We start from the raw sequence: 17,882 nt of genomic DNA on the forward strand, positions 1-17,882 counted from the left end.
TTTAAAAGAATTTGGGAGAAATACGTGGAGAGATGGGGAACCTGGTACATGGAGACATAATGTGACGATTTGGATCAAAACATCTTTATGTCCAATTCAATGTCCAGAACTAAATCCAAAGAAAAATTTGTAACAATAGTTGGAAATGATATGTTTTATTTATAAGAAATATGGAAAGCCATGCGTCACTTTCTGTCTTCATCGCAATTTTGCAAGTTTGTGGTGGTGATTCGTTATAAAAAAAGAAAAACAAGTTTCAACTAAATAAACTGTTTGTGTCTGTAACTTGACAAAATGTGCATCATATATACACACGTATCCTCCAGGGGGTAAACATGTGCTCGTCAGAGCAAGAAAGACGAGCCGCATATTAGAGTAGTTGAAAGGATTTCTAAAATATGAAGAGACCAAATAGACCTTTTCCTTTCACTTGTTCAGGCCTCTTGAGACATAAAGAGTATCCTCTCATCCCTCCATGTGCCAATGTATCCTCCGCCTGCCCGTCTGCTCCACGTCTCCTTGAGCCTGCCGAACCATCAAGTTAGATGCTGATCAAAGGGCTAGCTTTACTGGTCACAAACACTTCAGGCACTTCAAATGCAACGCCACAATATTAGCATTGCCTCATTTCCATACGGTCCAAGCTTCACCTCCCTACTACCTAATGACACCAGATAGGACATGAGTGCTCCGACACACGAGAGAGGAAGGAAGCTGGTGATATTTCCTCCTACTATTTTAATGGGGCTGACTGGAAATATAAATGTAATGCATGACTGGTGTGGTACTTGTGGAGTGACTTTGAACTCCTCCTGAGTACAATTGGCAAATAACAAACATGGAGACGAGGCAGAGAGCGCAGAGGAGGAACAAGTTTCAACATGTATGCAAACACCATGACTTCTTTTCTGCTCTTTACATAATGGCCTGTTCTGCCACACTTGTGTTAAATCCTGAAGGTCACAGTTCTGACCTGTGTTGCCCTACGGCGTGAAGTTAGTTGTCCCCACACAAAAAAAACAGCAATTAGCTGACGCTCACTGAAGTGACCCTTAAGAGACAGAAACATTTTCAATTGATCATTCATTCAGTTTCAGTAATCGATACCAAACACACTCCCCCTATATCCATCTTTTTTTTTTTTAACTCTCTCCTTCATACTCTGCTTGCTCTTTCTTCTCTGGACAGATTGATTTCTGGCACTGTGAAAATCACCTTTTTTTCATTTTTTTTTCCAACACTTCTCCCCACAGACCGCACCCACTGATCAATTTTTTTTCACACTGTGTAAACATTCATTGAGCCATGTGTTTGGAAATGTCATCGCCACTCCGACCGCTGGGTGGGCCATACATATTTCATCTCGTCTGACACCTGTTCGATTTTCTGTCAGCTGCCGATGTAATGTCTTGTCAACTGAAGGAGATGCTGTGAAAAATTAACCATGCAGACTTTCTGAAAGTTTCAAAGGCGAGAACGCGAAGCTGTGAAATGAAGGCCTTGAGCCAAAACCCTGCTCTGTCGTGACGTTTAGGTTACAGCTGCTTATTTTAGTCTATTTTCCAGCTATTTCTTTTTCATTCTTGTAATTGGAAAAAAAAGTAAAAATCATTGAAGTCTTTGGTTAGAATCTGGACGAGTATATAAACTTCTACTGTATATTCATAGAAATCTGAATAAATAGAAAGAAAACAGCAATGGCCTTTGACCTTGTGATTCCCACCAGCTTGAAGTAAACATTTGTCTTCACAGAGAACATGATTAAGTACACTGGAAGCCCGGACAGCATGCGCTCCCGCACTCCCATGATCACTCCCGACCTGGAGAGTGGGGTGAAGGTCTGGCATCTGGTTAAGAACCACGAGCACGGAGACCAGAAAGAAGGCGACCGTGGCAGCAAGATGGTCTCCGAGATCTACCTGACACGACTTCTGGCGACGAAGGTAAGAGAAACCTGCTGAGGGAAAAAGAAAAAAAAAAATCCCCTTTAATTGTATTCTTGTTGATATTTATCTACACATATTCTTATTGGGATCTGAGCACATTGTGGCATCATTTAATGTCTTGAGACAGTTGAGCAAGCGAAAGCGTAACCGGTCACTATAACCTTTATGCAATGTTACGACGACTCAGAAAAGCCTCACTTTATTTAAATATTCATGATTACTCGGGATGAATCATCTCCGTGGAAAATATTATTCAAATGTATTCTCTATCCCCTCAGGTGAGAGAGGGAAAATAGATATTTCTGTTTATTTGCTTCTTTCATTACCGTTCCACAGAATGCAGCATATCAAAAAGTCTAAAGAAGGAAGAAAAAAAAAAGTCAATGTTACAAAAATGATATGGCCAAATAGAACTGGTGATAAAAAATGAGACGCTTTGAATGCGCCCTGGGACAATAGCCTCCAAGACGGGAAAGAAAATAGTTAATTTGGTTTAGAGGGAAGTGTGACTTTGATCCTAGAGCTGAATGTAAATCACAATCTGCTCTTAAAGCACCTCACCCTTCTCCATTTTTTTCTTTTCTTTTTCATTTGACTAACATTATTAGAAAGATGGAGCCAGACATACTGAGGCAGTTAAAAGAAAAGGGTGGCTACGCTCTGGAAATGTTCAGGCTGGAATTGCTTCCATCAGACCAATTTCACATTGTTTTTTTTTTAAGTGGTTTGCAACTTTAGCCAGCCACAACGTATGTCAATTCTGTGTATTTATAAAGTGCCAATTCACAACATGTCATCTCAAAGCACTTCACGAAAAAAAAGTACAATATTTTCCTACTGTGCTTACAAATTATTTATGTCGTGTCTCTCTGTCTGTCACGGTTTAGTATTATTCTATGTCAAAATGTTGAAAAAAGCTGGTGCGAGAGAGACTCAGTCATCACAACGAGGCTTCTCAGGAGCTACTTCCTTTCTTACTTTGAGAGTTTTAAGCACAGACACCAGGTGTCAAATTTAAACCTCTCCCCGTAACCGGAGCTCATGATAATAGGCTAAACTTATCGAACCCGATAAAGTCAGGCCGACACAGAAGTAGACAGGCTTCACTTTGACGAGGAAATGTCAAGGTAAGAAAAAAAAAAAAAGAGAATAAGTTCAAAAGTAGTACACATGTTCTCTGGGGGGATGGCTACCATGCAGATGTGTTGGCAGAATCAGGTATTCAATGAACCGGGTGGGAGCTGCTGTGTAACAGGGACTGTAACGGAGAACATAATAACCAGCATATGAGAGAAACTAATAAACAAACTGGTGATTGGAGGCTAAAGGGAAGCCAGGGAGCTGCAGCAGCTGTCACCATGACACATACTGTACAGCCCTCCACACACCTTCACACATGCAGCCATGTCGGCTCACAGCCTCAGCGAGTCGCTTTGTTTCCCTGCTGTTATTCCACTCTGAGGTGCAGAGAAAGGGAAGCTTCTGGCTGTTGACAGAGCGTCGTCTTTAAAAATGGATTGTTTTTGTGAAATAACCAGTCTACGTTGGCTGGCCATCTTTCTTGGTGAGAAATGATTAGGCAGACAGGCGGTGTAATTGACTGCGTTTGCCTCTTGCCTTGCCAGTAAACACCGCTCCCTGGCAACATGGCTCATGCCTCTCGTATTAGCTTCACCGGCGAGGCTTTGGAGTGAGGGTGGGGTGGGGGGTGAGCGGGGGGTGCAGCAGGTGTTTTATTTAGTGGCACAGGGAAAGGGTGCGTTTTCTCACTCTCACACAGGTGAGTGGTGGGGCTCTTCTTCCCTCCAGCGTTCTGATTGTTTGCTTTCCTTGCATTTCATTGTTGAACGACATCAAAACATCCAGATGACATGTTGTGTTTAGAGTGCAGTCTAATAACAGGGTGGATGGCTGTGTGTGTGTGTGTGTGGGGGGGGGGAGGGGGTCTCAGCATCTCAGCAGTTACCAGCTCCACAGAACGACGACAGGGTCGATACCAGAGCAGCAGATATAAGATGACGGACAGTGTTCCAGGTTGAGCCCTTGTGTGCCCACAAGGTTCCAAAGAAGCTCGGAAAATGCTGGAATTGAAGCATTTTCCAGCTCCCAAAAGAATTAGAAAAAGAAAAACAATTAGGCATGTAAAATATTTGTAGTCAGACTTGATACCACAAATTAAGTGTCTCTTTGTGTGCTTTCATCTCCTTTTACCATTTCTTCCTTGGAGTGTCCCGCCCTTCTCTCTGTCTCCTGCCTTCGTTTTTCTATTTTTTCTTGTCAGTCTTCTTTTTCCTTATTCCCTCCTTGTTCTTCTGTGCTGTGCTTTCTGTGTCCATATCCCTGATCAGTCTTTCCTTTTATTTTTTTTTTGAAACAGTAACACTTGAATGAGCTGCAGCTATCGTTTTTTTAACCTATGTATGTACATATATACATGTACATACATAGACTCCATTATAATAGTTGGCTATGTGTCCCTGTTGTCCCTATGTGTTCTGGCATTTGTTTCGCATCTCTAACCATATTTTTTGGGGAACAAAAACAAAAACGTCTGTCCTTTAACCTTATTGGTCAAGTGCTACTATAAAGTTGTAGGTCAGATCTTTCAGGCAAGGAATATCATATAAATTTGAATAAAAGTGGCCCGAGAACAAAGATTCTGAGTAATCCTGCATGTGATCTTTGTTTATTCAGGTTTGTAATTAACAAATATCAGAGTATCTGCTATTCAATTTGTCAATCAGGTGGTTATGATCAGCTGTAAGACCTACTGTAGTAAAACCAAAACGGAGGTTCGTGATTAATTTCTTAGTGATTAAAAACCTTTGATGGTGTAGCCTGATGCTGTGATGTGAGCAAAAACCCGACTGGCTTTTACAATAAATGTTTATTTTTATCAAAAATGAGTACATTTTCTGATAAACTGCCAAATTTCAATGACCTTTGCAAAAATATTGGTTATTTACCTGTAATTTATTAATGCTTTCAAAGTTGGTTTTTCTTAAAGAGGATTGATCACTGAAGCTTTTAGGTCTTCAGGAAAATGACTTGAAAGAAAAAAAACATCTCCAATGTTTTAGGTGCAACACAGCTACGGAACCCTGCCACACAGACGCACACATTAGGTATTCCCTTATCAGTCAGAGACGTGCTGGCCTAATGAAGATGTACATGATCTCATCTTCATAGAGAAACCGTAAGCCGTTGGGAATTCTGCCTGCATTAAAATTATAGCCGCAATTGTTGGACTAACAGGATTCCCTCCTCCGACTCTCTTTTACATCTCTTGACTTTCATTTGGTCATCTGCTTCTCCCAAATTGGATTTTTATTTGCCTGCGCCTGTACACACCTCATCTGCCACACTCGATGGCCTCGTTTTCTGATAGGGAAACCTGCCGTTTTCATTTCCCTCCCGTGCTTCCACTTTCTCCCCTGCATCCCATCAACTTGTTCTTTACAAGAGGATTAGATTCTTTCACTCTGTGTGTCTCTCGTCTCATCTCCTCCTCCTCCTTAAAGTCGCCAACATTAAATCAAATTAGGGTCAATGGTGCAGTGTGGGAGCTAATCCGGCAGCACAAAGAGGCTTAGGAGATGCACCTCCTGTTCCCAGATATTATTAAAAGTCGGCTGTGAAATAACAATTTCTTCCATCAAAGCTGCGAGCAGATTTAGGGGTCGGGTCGGATATGAGAGTCACATACACAAACATCGGAATGAAGGGACTACATGAAAATGCATGGCACAACTCAGAATATGATTGGAAAAAATATGAAGTTTATAGTAACATTTCTTTGGACATTCTCGGTATATCATAAAACGTATAAGAAAAAAACTGTCAATCCTTAACTATGGGATTAGAGTCTACTGTATCTTAAGTATTCATAAACTTTGACAAACTTGGGCATGACTGGGAATACATGCATGGTTTTAACAAAGAAAATCTCTAAGACGTGGCAAGCATCTATTTTTGACAATCCTTAAAATCTTCTCAAGCCCCCCTTTAGAAGTCACCTAATTATTAAACTGAGTTCACCTATGTGTTATATTAGTATGAACACAAGGGACGTTGTTAGGGAATAACGGTGAATGGCATCAATAAGTACAAGGGTTACATGAGATGGGGATAAAGTGGATAAAGTCTAGAGAAGAAAGCAAATAAGTCCAATGTTCAGTTCAATCCATGTAGAGGACACAGCAGCCATGTGGGAGAAGGTGCTTTTGCAGGAAAACAGTAAATTCACCATCCCTTGGATGAAACCTGGTAGATGTTACACGATGTTGGACAAAGTAAAGGGCCGTCCTGCAACGAGTTGTCTCAGTGTAGGATGGCAGCTATTAGTGCTAATTTTAATTACGGGCATCAACAGAGTAAAAAGCGATGAAAACTATTTGTTTTTTTTCAATTTCTATTTATAAAAACTGCTAAACCGCAATAACCTTTCTTTCCTTTTTCATTTGAGAACTACTTTATGAATGTAATGTGATAAATGCGGAAAACATTCCAGGGGTAAGAACATCTTTGCTTGGAGCTGTGCACTTCCGAAGCTTTGAACACCACATGACACACATGTACGTCTGTTCTCTCTGACCCGCAGGGTACATTACAGAAGTTTGTCGACGATCTGTTTGAAACCATCTTCAGCACCGCCCACCGGGGCAGCGCCCTGCCACTGGCAATTAAATACATGTTTGACTTCCTGGACGAGCAGGCGGACAAACACAGCATCCACGACCCGCATGTGCGACACACATGGAAGAGCAACTGGTGAGTTCAAATCAAACCGGCAATATTTACTGCTTATGAACACAAAGTTGTTGACGCATCGGGGTGTGGTTTCTTTAATAGAAAGTTATTTGCTCATTTGTGCTGCAGTCTGGCTTCTTTCAAGGCCTCTTGTACATTTTGGCACATATACCATAGCAGTGTCTTGTCACTGCCAAGTTCCTCCATGTGCTTCTTCTCTTCCTAATACCCATTAGCCACAGGGGTGTGTAATCTTCGTTAAAGCCATTCACAAGAGGCTAATCCAATTGGCTGCCAAGACTCTCCATTATCATCATGGGTTACTGGGCCAAAATAACGCTCGTCACTGTGGAAATCTCCATAGTGACAAATGTGCACTTCCAGGTGCATGAGTACACCTCTAAATTAATATCCGCTTATTAATTTAGGCCACGTTGACCTCTGTGAGACCACTTTATGAAGCCTGGTTGAAGTTAAATAACCAGCCGCAAACTAGAATGGGAGCCGAGGAGAAATGAAACGGTGATGAAGAGGAAGTGGATGCAATGGGAGTTAAATACACTAATAACTCGCTAGCCTTTTGGCCTCTGTCAAGATCCCAGCATGCATAGCACAGAGTGAGGCTCAGAAGGACAATTCAAGATGGAAAGAGAAAGTGTTTGCTTTTCATTTTAATTGTGGTGTTTCTAGTGTCGTGTCACAGGAAAGTTTGGAGTTTTGAAGTATTTTCTGACAGCAGAACAGGTTTGGTAGTATTATTTTCTTAATGGCCTTTATCTACCATAAATGACCAGCAATCTATCATGGGGAACTGTCAAAAACTGCTGCGACTGAGCCGGTTGTAGCTGTAGTATGCGTGAATATGCATAAGTTTAAGATGGAATATTAGCTGTGACAAAAGGCCAAGAGTAGAGAATAATGATGCAAGCATCTCCTCCAAGCTGAGCCCCCATCCCATTAAGTCCCCCCATTCTCATTGTCATCATACACACCATTAACCTCAGCTGCAGTGAAAGCTTTTGCACCCCAATGCAACCCCCCAAAGTCCCATTTACCCCCCGTCCCCACCCGCCAAGTATCACAGTATAGCCCTGCCCTTAAATTATTCCCCCGCCTACCATTTGGCTCCTATGTCATTTTCATGTGGTTCTTAATGGTGTTACTATAACGCTAGGTTTCAAATAACATGGTCTGCACTGAAAAATCTGAATGTTTCTTCAGTTTGTTCTGCAGGCTGTCGAAAGCGAAACCCGTTCCGGTTTTTCCCTTTGCTTTTGTTCAAGTTTCAGACCCTCTGAAACCAGCTTGCATACCTTTAATTTCTGCAGAAGCTTTAAATAACATAAACGCTCAGTCGTTTTCGTCTGCATTGTGTTGAGTTCAGCTGTGGGTTTATTTTTTTGCAATAAGTCTCTACATAGTCGAATCACTGGCTCTAGGAGCCTCTCCAGATGGTATCCTTTGGATTAATGGCAGCGTGTCGGCGTCTGCTCACATCTTCTCTCTTCTGTTTTTTTGCCTGCCTGTCGATTGCCACAGTGTGTTTTTCGTGTAGAGGAGATAGAAGGAAATTTAATTACTGTGCAGAACTGTCACATAGATGTGGATCATCTGTCCTCAGTGCTACTGCAGCACCTCCCTACTCAGACTATAAACAGCCCTGTTAGGATAGAGATACAGATTAGTGCATGTTCTACTCATAATTAATGTGCCATTCTCGTCAAAATTTGCATATTGGCTTATTGAAGTCCTTTCTGGAGCAAAGCCCACTAGACTGTGTTTATAAAGATCGTCACTTTCCTGGCTACATTGTAATGCCTCCAGTGTCACATATCTAACTATTTGCTTGTTGATGGTAATTACCCTCACTATTGATGCACTTCGAGCAAATTTGAATGATTCTATAAAGAAACTGGGTTTTAAACTTCCTGCGAGAAGATTATATACCCTCAGTATGCATATGACCTGGGTGTTGTAACAACGCATTTGAACTATTCAGTGTAGAATTATCATGTAACTTATACCCATGTTACATTAACAAGTATATTACCTCAATGAAGAGCCTGAATGAATGTTACTTACACAATTAGCTAATATTTATTGCAGTCCAAGGAGTTCTCTGTGATACAATACATGTATTTATATGTATCACTGTGATTTTGTTGATTATATAAAAAAGGATTCTGAGCATGAGTAGTTTCTTTATACTGATGAAAAGTTAGACTGCCCATTAAACCAAATAAGGCAACTTTGCAGAAAAGGCCCCATTAGCTGGCCTTTGTAGTCATGAATCAGTAGAAAAGGGTCTTTTTTTTTCTTTCCATGGTTTCATGCACCACCCAGCATAATTCCTCCTGGATAAGCGATGCCCTTGATCTTGGCAGATGATATTTACCCCTAATCCCCGACCAAAACTCCTGATCAAAAAACATCATCCATATACACAGCATGAGCCAGCAGCCAAATTTACACGCTTTGCTAATTTTTAGTGGGTGATGCACAGGAATTGTGATGGAAATTTTAAAAAACAAAATTACAAAATTCGCATGGGGGGACTTCATCATTGTGGCAACCACTGCCCTATTGAAAGAGCAGATTGCCAATGATCACTGCAGAACAGCAGTGTTGTTAATATCCCTTTGATCCCTGCACCTAATCCCACTAGATTCTTTGCTTAGATTAATTTTGCAGCCATAATACAGAGATCTTTTCCAATACCAAATCCTCTTTTGTTAGAATGTACATCTGAATTGCTTTTGGGCCAAAATACATACTTATCACTAGTGTTCTGCTGGTATTTTAAATGATTTCCTTTTTTTAATGGTTATTTTCCCCTTATCCCTTATTATTGTGCCACTGAAACACTTGTATTTTATAGAATACGCTGTCTATCCTGATTGATTTTTTTCCCTCATATCGCCTAAAAAGCTTCTAACTAGAATAGTAAAGCTACAGTGATCCACACAGCTCTTTGTTAACACCACCTGAGCTTCTTTCACAGCAGCCCCCAGATAAAGCTGGCCCCATATCTATTTATTTTGGCAGAAACAAGCTCAGCAAATAAAAAAAAGACTTGTATATTTTTATCATTCTGGACAGGCACAAAAATAGAACCCACTTGCACAAATAAGCCAATATGAATTGTGTCACAGTGCGGCCTCAAGTGAAGACTGCTGGACACTGTTTGAGAAAATGAGGACCGGCCACCACCTGGTTTTATAGATAAAGCCTTTATTGAATTAGGCACATACAGGAGCAACAACAGCAACTGTGTACTAGCTTTGCAACATGATTGAATCTTCACCCCCTCTGGCAAATAATATGTTCATGCCTATTGACTAGCTCACCGTGGCCAATTTCAAAATGACATCTAGACTTAATCTTAAAGCATTTCAGTGTTGGTTTGCTTTGTTTTCTGTGTTTGAATAGCTAGATTAACATGTCACTCACATGGAGTGACATTATGCTTTTCTAAAATTAAGGAATATGTGGAAAAAAACTAATTTTATTTGTATAGCACATTTCAGCAGCAGCAACTCGCCATCCAAGCATGTTACGGAGGGATTTGTCGTCTTCTGCCCAAAACTGTAAAAAACACTACAGTAATATAAATGTCAAAGCCTTATTCTGAGGCTACACATCAGTTGGATGGAACAGAAGTCAAAATACTGATATGTGTTTAAAGATTAGCTGCAGTCAAAACAGATGTTGCGATTAAGCTAAAAAATCTTATGCGCTATAATATCTATAAAATGGTATGTAAGCGAAGAATCCTCCATTAATCCAATTTGTAAAAATGATGTATAGTAATAATAGCTCACCACTAAACTCTCTTGCTCACCCTTTTTCAGCCTACCTCTGCGCTTCTGGGTGAATGTGATCAAGAACCCCCAGTTCGTGTTTGACATCCACAAGAGCAGCATCACAGATGCCTGTTTGTCCGTGGTGGCCCAGACCTTCATGGACTCCTGCTCCACCTCAGAACACCGCCTTGGGAAAGACTCACCATCCAACAAGCTGCTTTATGCCAAGGACATCCCCAGCTACAAGAGCTGGGTGGAGAGGTGAGCACTTAGAGGATGGATGGAAGGAGAGCGAACTTACATTAGCTATGTGGCCGTAGCACTGATCTATGAGCTGTGAAACCCCATCCAAATTACAACACAGTGAGGATGGATGGGAGCGCCTTGGGCAAGAGAGCTGCAGCACAGGGAAAGTCAGTTGGTTGGGACAGTGCAGAAGCACATGAGGGGAAAGAGAGAGCAGAATGTGGTAATGTTAAGGCTTCACATTCTTTATTCTTTATCACCAATTAAATCCTGAATAAAAGATAAGACACTGTAAATTGGTTTGCAGTATCTATAATAGATAGATAGACCCTAAATCTGAACAATAACCAAAAAGTTGCATTTTAAGCCACTGAGGATCTTCAAGTTAAAGGCTAATTACGTTTTCTTTGCATCAAGGCTGCGTTCAGTACTTAACGTACATGTATCTGGTGTCTTACCTTTAGTGGACATCTGTCTACATAATGTGAAAAAGATCAAGGGGTGTAAATGCTTTGCTTAGGCCCTGTAACATTCTGACTTGAGCAACTTTGAAATATTGTAAAGGCTCACATGTTGGCTGTCAATTTCTACCTCATGCCTGCATTAAGTATAGTTTTCCAGCGTTAGACCAGCAATGATTTCTTTTAAAGTCCCAATTTACATGCAACTGACTTTAAAGTTTACATTTTGTGACACAGCCTTTCATATCATAACTGATAATTGTTGTAGATTACACGTTTTAGTCCACCGAAGGGCATTTTCAGGTCAAGCGGTTTTAAAAGCTGTATTAATCAAAGGATAGTTGGAGGAATTGTGAATGTAGCACAGACATTTGTGAGAAAATAGTCAAATAGTTCACTTCCAGGCTAGATGAAAACGCTGAAACAAACACACCTGCTTTTTGCACTAACAATGCCCTGCTAGGAGCTCACCATTACTGCCTTCCAACACTGAGCAGGTGTTGACGTGAGCATGACCTCTGTGACCAACACCCCACCTGCCTTTTCCTTTGCTCAGTTTGGTCCAGATACTCTCTCTCTCTCTCTCACACACACTCCTAAAATTATTTAGCTATCCAGCAGGCCTGTCCTCAAGTGGCTGCAGCTACAGGAATTTAATATGTTAATAAGCTGTTTTAATTAACATAGCTGATATGGGAAACACAGCTGTTGCTGACACTGACTGATTGCCTTTAACTTAATGGACCATGTGTGCATGTCTACTGTTGTGGTGCTGAAATCTGAGGCAGTGTAGCCTCCTCAGTCACATCACTACAAAACACACATGTGGTTTCTATAAAATATGCATGAGCTAAAAATTAACACCTTTTTCTAAAAAAAAAAAGAAAAAAGCGAGTTTTCCTTGTAAGTTATATATAAAGTGTTCTTGCTACCTTCTTGTCTCTCGACAGGTACTACTCAGACATTAGCAAGATGCCAGCAATCAGTGACCAGGACATGAATGCCTACTTGGCAGAACAGTCACGGATGCACATGAATGAGTTTAACACCATGAGTTCTCTCAGTGAGATTTACTCGTACGTGGGAAAGTACACTGAGGAGGTAAGTAACACCGTTACATTACTGAAGAACGCTCTTTTTCCAGAAGTGAAACTTATACATTGTGTAGATTTTACAACGGAGTGAAATATGTCAATCCTTTATTGTAGTGTTGGTGACTGAATATTGCATAAGAATAATTTAAAGCGATTACGTCAGCAAAGTATGTTAATTACAATTCCGTCAATACTTTGTTGGGTCTCCTTTGCTACTCTAGTCTCATCTCCCTTCCTTCTGGGATTCACACCATTGAGCAGCTTCATTTTCTGAAATAAATGAGAAAATAGGGATTAAAAACATTTAACATTTCAATGATATGTATCGTTTCTAAACTGCTTACACTTAAGTGGTCTGAAGTAAAACTGTTTTGCTGTCTTAAGCCTAAAAGTTGCAAAAGAGTGATTCTCAAGGACGGACAGGTGGTGGAGGCCAAACAGATTGTGTTAGATCACTGGTTCTTAACCTGGGCTCCATTGAACCCCAGGGGTTCGGTGGAGCCTCTTCCACTGAGGTAAAGACACACTTGTGTAAAGTCGTGATGACTCGCCACTTTGCCATCACTTGCTGCAGAGGATCATGTTACATTGCTTAGCCAATCAGAGCTGCGGAGGAGCACTGATTGAAGGAGATCCACTCTAAGCATGGATTTGAACTTGTGTCTTTAATTACTTCAGCAAAGCTCAAAGTTTTTACTAAATTCTGTAGCTTTCGATGTACTTCTAAATCTGCTCCTTAGTCGCATCTGGTACTGCCTCTAGTGGCGTTGGGGTGGTAACACAACTAATATAATTACATTACTAAATCAGAATACTGCAAAGTCTATTATAAATTTTTCATTCTCTTAAGCATGTAGAGCTAATTAAATGATCTAAACAAGACCTTAGTTCAATAGTACTACTCAGCTGTATTACTAAAGTAACTAGACGTTAATATTGAGAAGGTATCCCTTTACATACTGTAATTAACGATTTTTATTGATATGGAATATAGATCATTAATATATGTTCCACATTTGCCTCCCTGTCCTGCAAACAGATTGTGTGTTCGCTGGAGCAGGATGACGCAGCCAGGAAACAGAGACTGGCCTTCAAGCTGGAGCAGGTGGTGGCCTTCATGAGTCTGGAGAGCTGAGGACCGCACTTCCCAGGGTGCACTGGGAAGAGACCCCGTCAGAAACCGAGCTGTGCCTGAGCGAAGACCTGTCCCCATGTTTCCCCCCCCACCCCCTCCATCATCTGACTTCCACCCTCGGCTTTTCAGAGATTACTTCTTCCTCGACCTTTTTTCTGCTTCCCTCATCAACACAGCTGCATAGACTAGTTTACCTGAATATTCGCCAGGGTTGGTGCACAGCTGAGGTCAACGTCTCCTGCAGTGCAATGTGGGACGTCCCTCAGGTTCATCACACAGGGGGAGCTTCTTTGGGGAGGTTACTGAGAGCCGGCCATATTGGCATCCTCCCCCTGCTGGATTAAAAGAAGAAAAAAATTTTTATGTTGCCTTCAAGAATTTACACTGATAGTAAATCTTTGGAAACTACCAACGTGGGGGTGTCCATATGTTGGAACTTTTAAAAATAGGATAGTTAAGATAAAAATCATCTAGAGTTCTTTTTAATGTAGTTCTAGATTCGACATACGGCATCAAGTGGAAACATCAAGAGCGACAACTGCAAGCCAAATGAACACCTCTGGAGAAAATTAATGCAAGAATGGGTTTGCCAAGTTTACACTGTACCTTCAAGCAAAGCATACATATCCGTGAAATCTGGGTCAAATCCAGGCAAACCTAGAATGTTTTTGTGTTCTTTAAATGTAGCTCGGGTTGTATCTAAGGACAAGACTGATGGGGTGTGGGGAGGGAATATCGCTCCCTGAACTTTTCCTCCCTGAAACAAAGCAGAGCATCCTCAGCCTTTAGCTTGTTGTACCTTTCACACCTTTTTACCTGCCTAGCGTACTTTCAAGAAATTAAAAAAATACATAAAAAAAAAGCTCATGATTTCTGCTTCCATGGCTACTGCAAATTAAAGCTATTAGATCAAATACTAGAGCCCCAACCCAAGTTGGATCCTCCGATTAAAAAGCACACAACCAACTCTGGAAGACAAACACCAGGAGCAGCCTCTTCCAACGGTCTATCAAAGCACACACAAAAATACACAAGAGGAAAAAATAAATAAATCAGCAGCTGCCCAGACATCCACAACAACCCTAAGGAGCTAAAGGGAGAAGCTGACTGAGATGCACGGGGTAAGAATGACTGAACAGTGTAGCCAGAGATGGCTGACTGCTACCTAAAGGGGCTTTGTTGTCTGAGTAGCACGTCTTTTCGAGGATGCTATTATTTAAGACTTTCATGTGGGGGGGGGGGGATTGAAACAAGATGGACTTTGCTGGTCAGCCAAAAACCAAAGGAGCTTGAAATTTTCAAAAAAACGGTAAAAAATGTATTTATAAAGTGCCACTGAGGAACTGACAAAAAAAAAAAAAAAACATATTGTGACTGGAACTGTAAGAAGCCTGTGTAATTTTCTCTGACCTCAGTGTGTCGAGGTGAGAGGCTCCGTGGGCGACGCGATCCGATCCTCCCCGGTCTTCTCCTGCTCTCGGCACACCAGCTGCCCTTTTTTTTTTTGTCTGGCTCCTCGATCAACAGCTTATCTGTTTTGCACAAGCATTGGAGATGGTAGCTAGCTGCATATGGCAAAACTCCAATTTCTTGAGGCACTCTTTCTGTATTAGTGTAGTTGTCCTCTGTGGTGACAGGGGGCGGCCTTCTCCAAGCCTCAAAGAAAAAGAAACAAAATTCTGTCAGCATCACAGACGTGAAGAGTAGTTACGAGTTGTCGGACATACGCCGGCATTACGGGAGTGAAAGAGTGACTGAAAGTGACGATGGAGGCGCCCTCCGTACCTTTTGACCTCTGCCCTTTCTTTTGCCTTGACAACGTGCCCCATGTGGTGATGTGAATGTGTGAAGACCGCCCTAGGTCCACCTTGGGTCCTTTATTGGCTTTTTAAGCGCATGTAAAACGTAAACCATTTAAGAAACTTATTTTAAAGAAAAAAAGTGAAAAACAAGAAAACTAAGCCTTGCAATGATGATGTGGATGTGTTCTTTATTCTTTCTTTTGCTTGGAAGAACCGAGATGGGGAAAAAAGTGGACTGTTCATATAAGAAAAACTGTTGTTTAAGGTGGAACCTTTATCGCGTTTGGCCTCCTGCAGAGTTTCACACACACAGTTTTTGTGAAGTGGTAGTTGCTAAATATTACAGATATTTACCTTTGCATGTTGACCTATTTGGATGGTATGAAATGGAAATGCCTTGCTCAAAGATATTCATATACTCCTGCAACTACTTGGGAGATTTAGGTCTACCATGTCCTTCGTTACAGGCCCTCAGTGCCTCCTGTGTGGTTCGGATTTTGGGTGAGAAAACATACAAACCCTGCAGTTGATTATTTTACCACCTATCTGTTGAGCTTGGACAGAAAGGAAACGTATCAAGAGCACAAAAGAAAGTCACTGATGAAAACCAACAGACATTGCTTCATTAATAAAAAGAAAATATATTTTGGCTCGAGTTGCCCCAAGTTTTCCAATTTCTGATCTCAGGTTTTTGTAAAACTTGAACGGTCATCAAATACTTGTGTTGGAAATACAGTAAACGTTGCTCACTAGACCCCAAACCTTTTGAAATCCAATAAAACTACCATGCTGACATCTCCAGCTGTAGATCATCTTTTCTTGGCGATAAGCGGGTCGGCATCACCATTTCAAAAAGGTCGAGTTTAATCTTTACACAAAATAAACACAAATTTTACCTCTGAGAGTTACAACAAGGAAAATCCAGCATGTTCTATGACTAACTGAGGCTGAAAGTTCAAACTCAGAAACTTTGCTATAAAGCATTCAGCCGTTCTGGAATCTACAGAAGCTGGCTCCGGTTCAATACGCTTCTTGGCCAACTCTACACAATATATCTAAGGCATTTTCAAATTCGCCATCTCATGGTGAACAGCTCATTTCATACTCTAAAGTTTGACATGACTACAAAAGTTTAAAAAAAAAATTAGAGGAAGCAAAACCACCAGCAGCCTGAACATACAGCCAGTATGTCTCCACAGAATGCAACTTCTTTCTAAATCATATCTTAGTTTATTTATGCTTCCTCTGACTTCAAAACACTAAAAATAGCTAATTTTAAGACTTATTCCTTCAGTAATGGCTTCCACACTGAAGAGTGCTGTTGGCACAACATGCTACCGCTTAGGCTATGGTATATTCACTCATCAGGGAAAAAATATAGGTATATGAAACTAATTGTTCACCTTTTTCTTATGAGGAGATTCCTTGCCTGTTGAAATTTAGAGAGGTACACTTAGACGACATATCAAAAGATTTTCTGAATTTTAAGAAACAGCAAACTGAAACCTTCCAGTAAAGACTCTCTCTGCATATACCGTGTCTAAAACGCAGAAACAATGAAAAGCACAAGCCGAGAGTCCTTGGATATCATTGTAAAACTCCCTCCTCAGTGCTACTTCCCAGCTTTCCTTTCTTCCTGGCTCAACATTTACCCTCCAACAAAGGTTGCCTGCTTGTAGCCTCCCCGTGCTACCAACAGCACAGATAAAGTTTCCACCTTCAAACATTTTGTAGGAATTTAAAATGTCCTCCTAGCTCAGTGTTATCGCAGGTGTTACACAAACATGGTAGAAAAGACTTTTACTAGATCATATCTGAAAGATAAAGAGTATCTTATTGAGAGATAAAAACGAAACCTGGGGGATTATAAGGCGAGCTTCTCTAACTTTGTTATAATTAATTGTATACCTGTGTATGTAAATATAATGCATTCCTATTTTGCAGTCAAGAACAAAATACTATTTGTAATATAGAATAAACTTTATTATGAAACAAACGGCTGACTAGTTTTTGCTCATTGCCTCATTTTATAGAATGTTTCAGTTTAATGGATTAAGCATTATTTTGCGATCTATAAACATTCGTTCACCTGGACAGTTTTGTATTTTACTGGACTGTTTCTAGAAGCAGTAAAAACCATAAGGGAATCGATAATTTTGCATAATTGAATTTAAAGCTACAATTCAATTTTGCTGTTTCTTTCTAAAGAAAGGTGTTAAACATCTAAGAAAGCAGCCTACCTTTGGTGCGGGTTCACAATCCACATGTGTGATCAGATGGTGGTTCGTGGCATTTCTGGAGATCCCAACGTTGCTGATGCAACACTCCTGTAAAGCACAAAAAAATAAAAATAAAAAATTCAAACCTTCCACCGGACCACAACCTAAAGGTGTCAGCATAAGAATCTGTGGAGCTGTTTCTGTTTTTTCTTGGCTTGAAATGAGTCTGTTATACAAACCTTCAATACAAACGACAATTCATGTCAGCTCACGTTTGTTTTCTGCCCCTTTGACTTGTGTTCAGCACAGCTGAGATCATCTCAGATCTGCGTATTTTTCTTAATACTGTTGACTGTGTGGGCGCTATAAATGTACTGCCCTGTAATAATAGTATAAGTAGGTAAAACTAGCTTTAGAATATGCACTT

At 40.7% G+C, this 17,882-nt stretch overlaps 1 protein-coding gene and 1 long non-coding RNA gene across 3 annotated transcripts in view; one reads left to right on the forward strand and one right to left on the reverse strand.

The window, feature by feature from the left end:
* Nucleotides 1-14,296, forward strand: part of plxna4 (plexin A4) — a 233,178-nt gene extending 218,882 nt beyond the window's left edge. For both annotated transcript variants that reach the window (XM_008400677.2, XM_008400675.2), the window contains exons 28-32: nt 1,753-1,943; nt 6,547-6,716; nt 10,547-10,759; nt 12,156-12,306; nt 13,339-14,296. In XM_008400677.2, the coding sequence (XP_008398899.1) occupies nt 1,753-1,943; nt 6,547-6,716; nt 10,547-10,759; nt 12,156-12,306; nt 13,339-13,434 (821 nt within the window). In that variant the 3' untranslated portion in view covers nt 13,435-14,296. The remainder of the gene's footprint in view (nt 1-1,752; nt 1,944-6,546; nt 6,717-10,546; nt 10,760-12,155; nt 12,307-13,338) is intronic.
* A 130-nt stretch (nt 14,297-14,426) lies between these two features.
* Nucleotides 14,427-17,882, reverse strand: part of LOC108165881 (uncharacterized) — a 77,199-nt gene continuing 73,743 nt past the window's right edge. Inside the window, exon 4 of the long non-coding RNA XR_001776215.1 lies at nt 14,427-17,563. This is a non-coding gene — a long non-coding RNA (uncharacterized LOC108165881). The remainder of the gene's footprint in view (nt 17,564-17,882) is intronic.

Source organism: Poecilia reticulata, linkage group LG23 (genome assembly GCF_000633615.1).
Source record: "Poecilia reticulata strain Guanapo linkage group LG23, Guppy_female_1.0+MT, whole genome shotgun sequence".
Classification (NCBI taxonomy): Eukaryota; Metazoa; Chordata; class Actinopteri; order Cyprinodontiformes; family Poeciliidae; genus Poecilia; species Poecilia reticulata.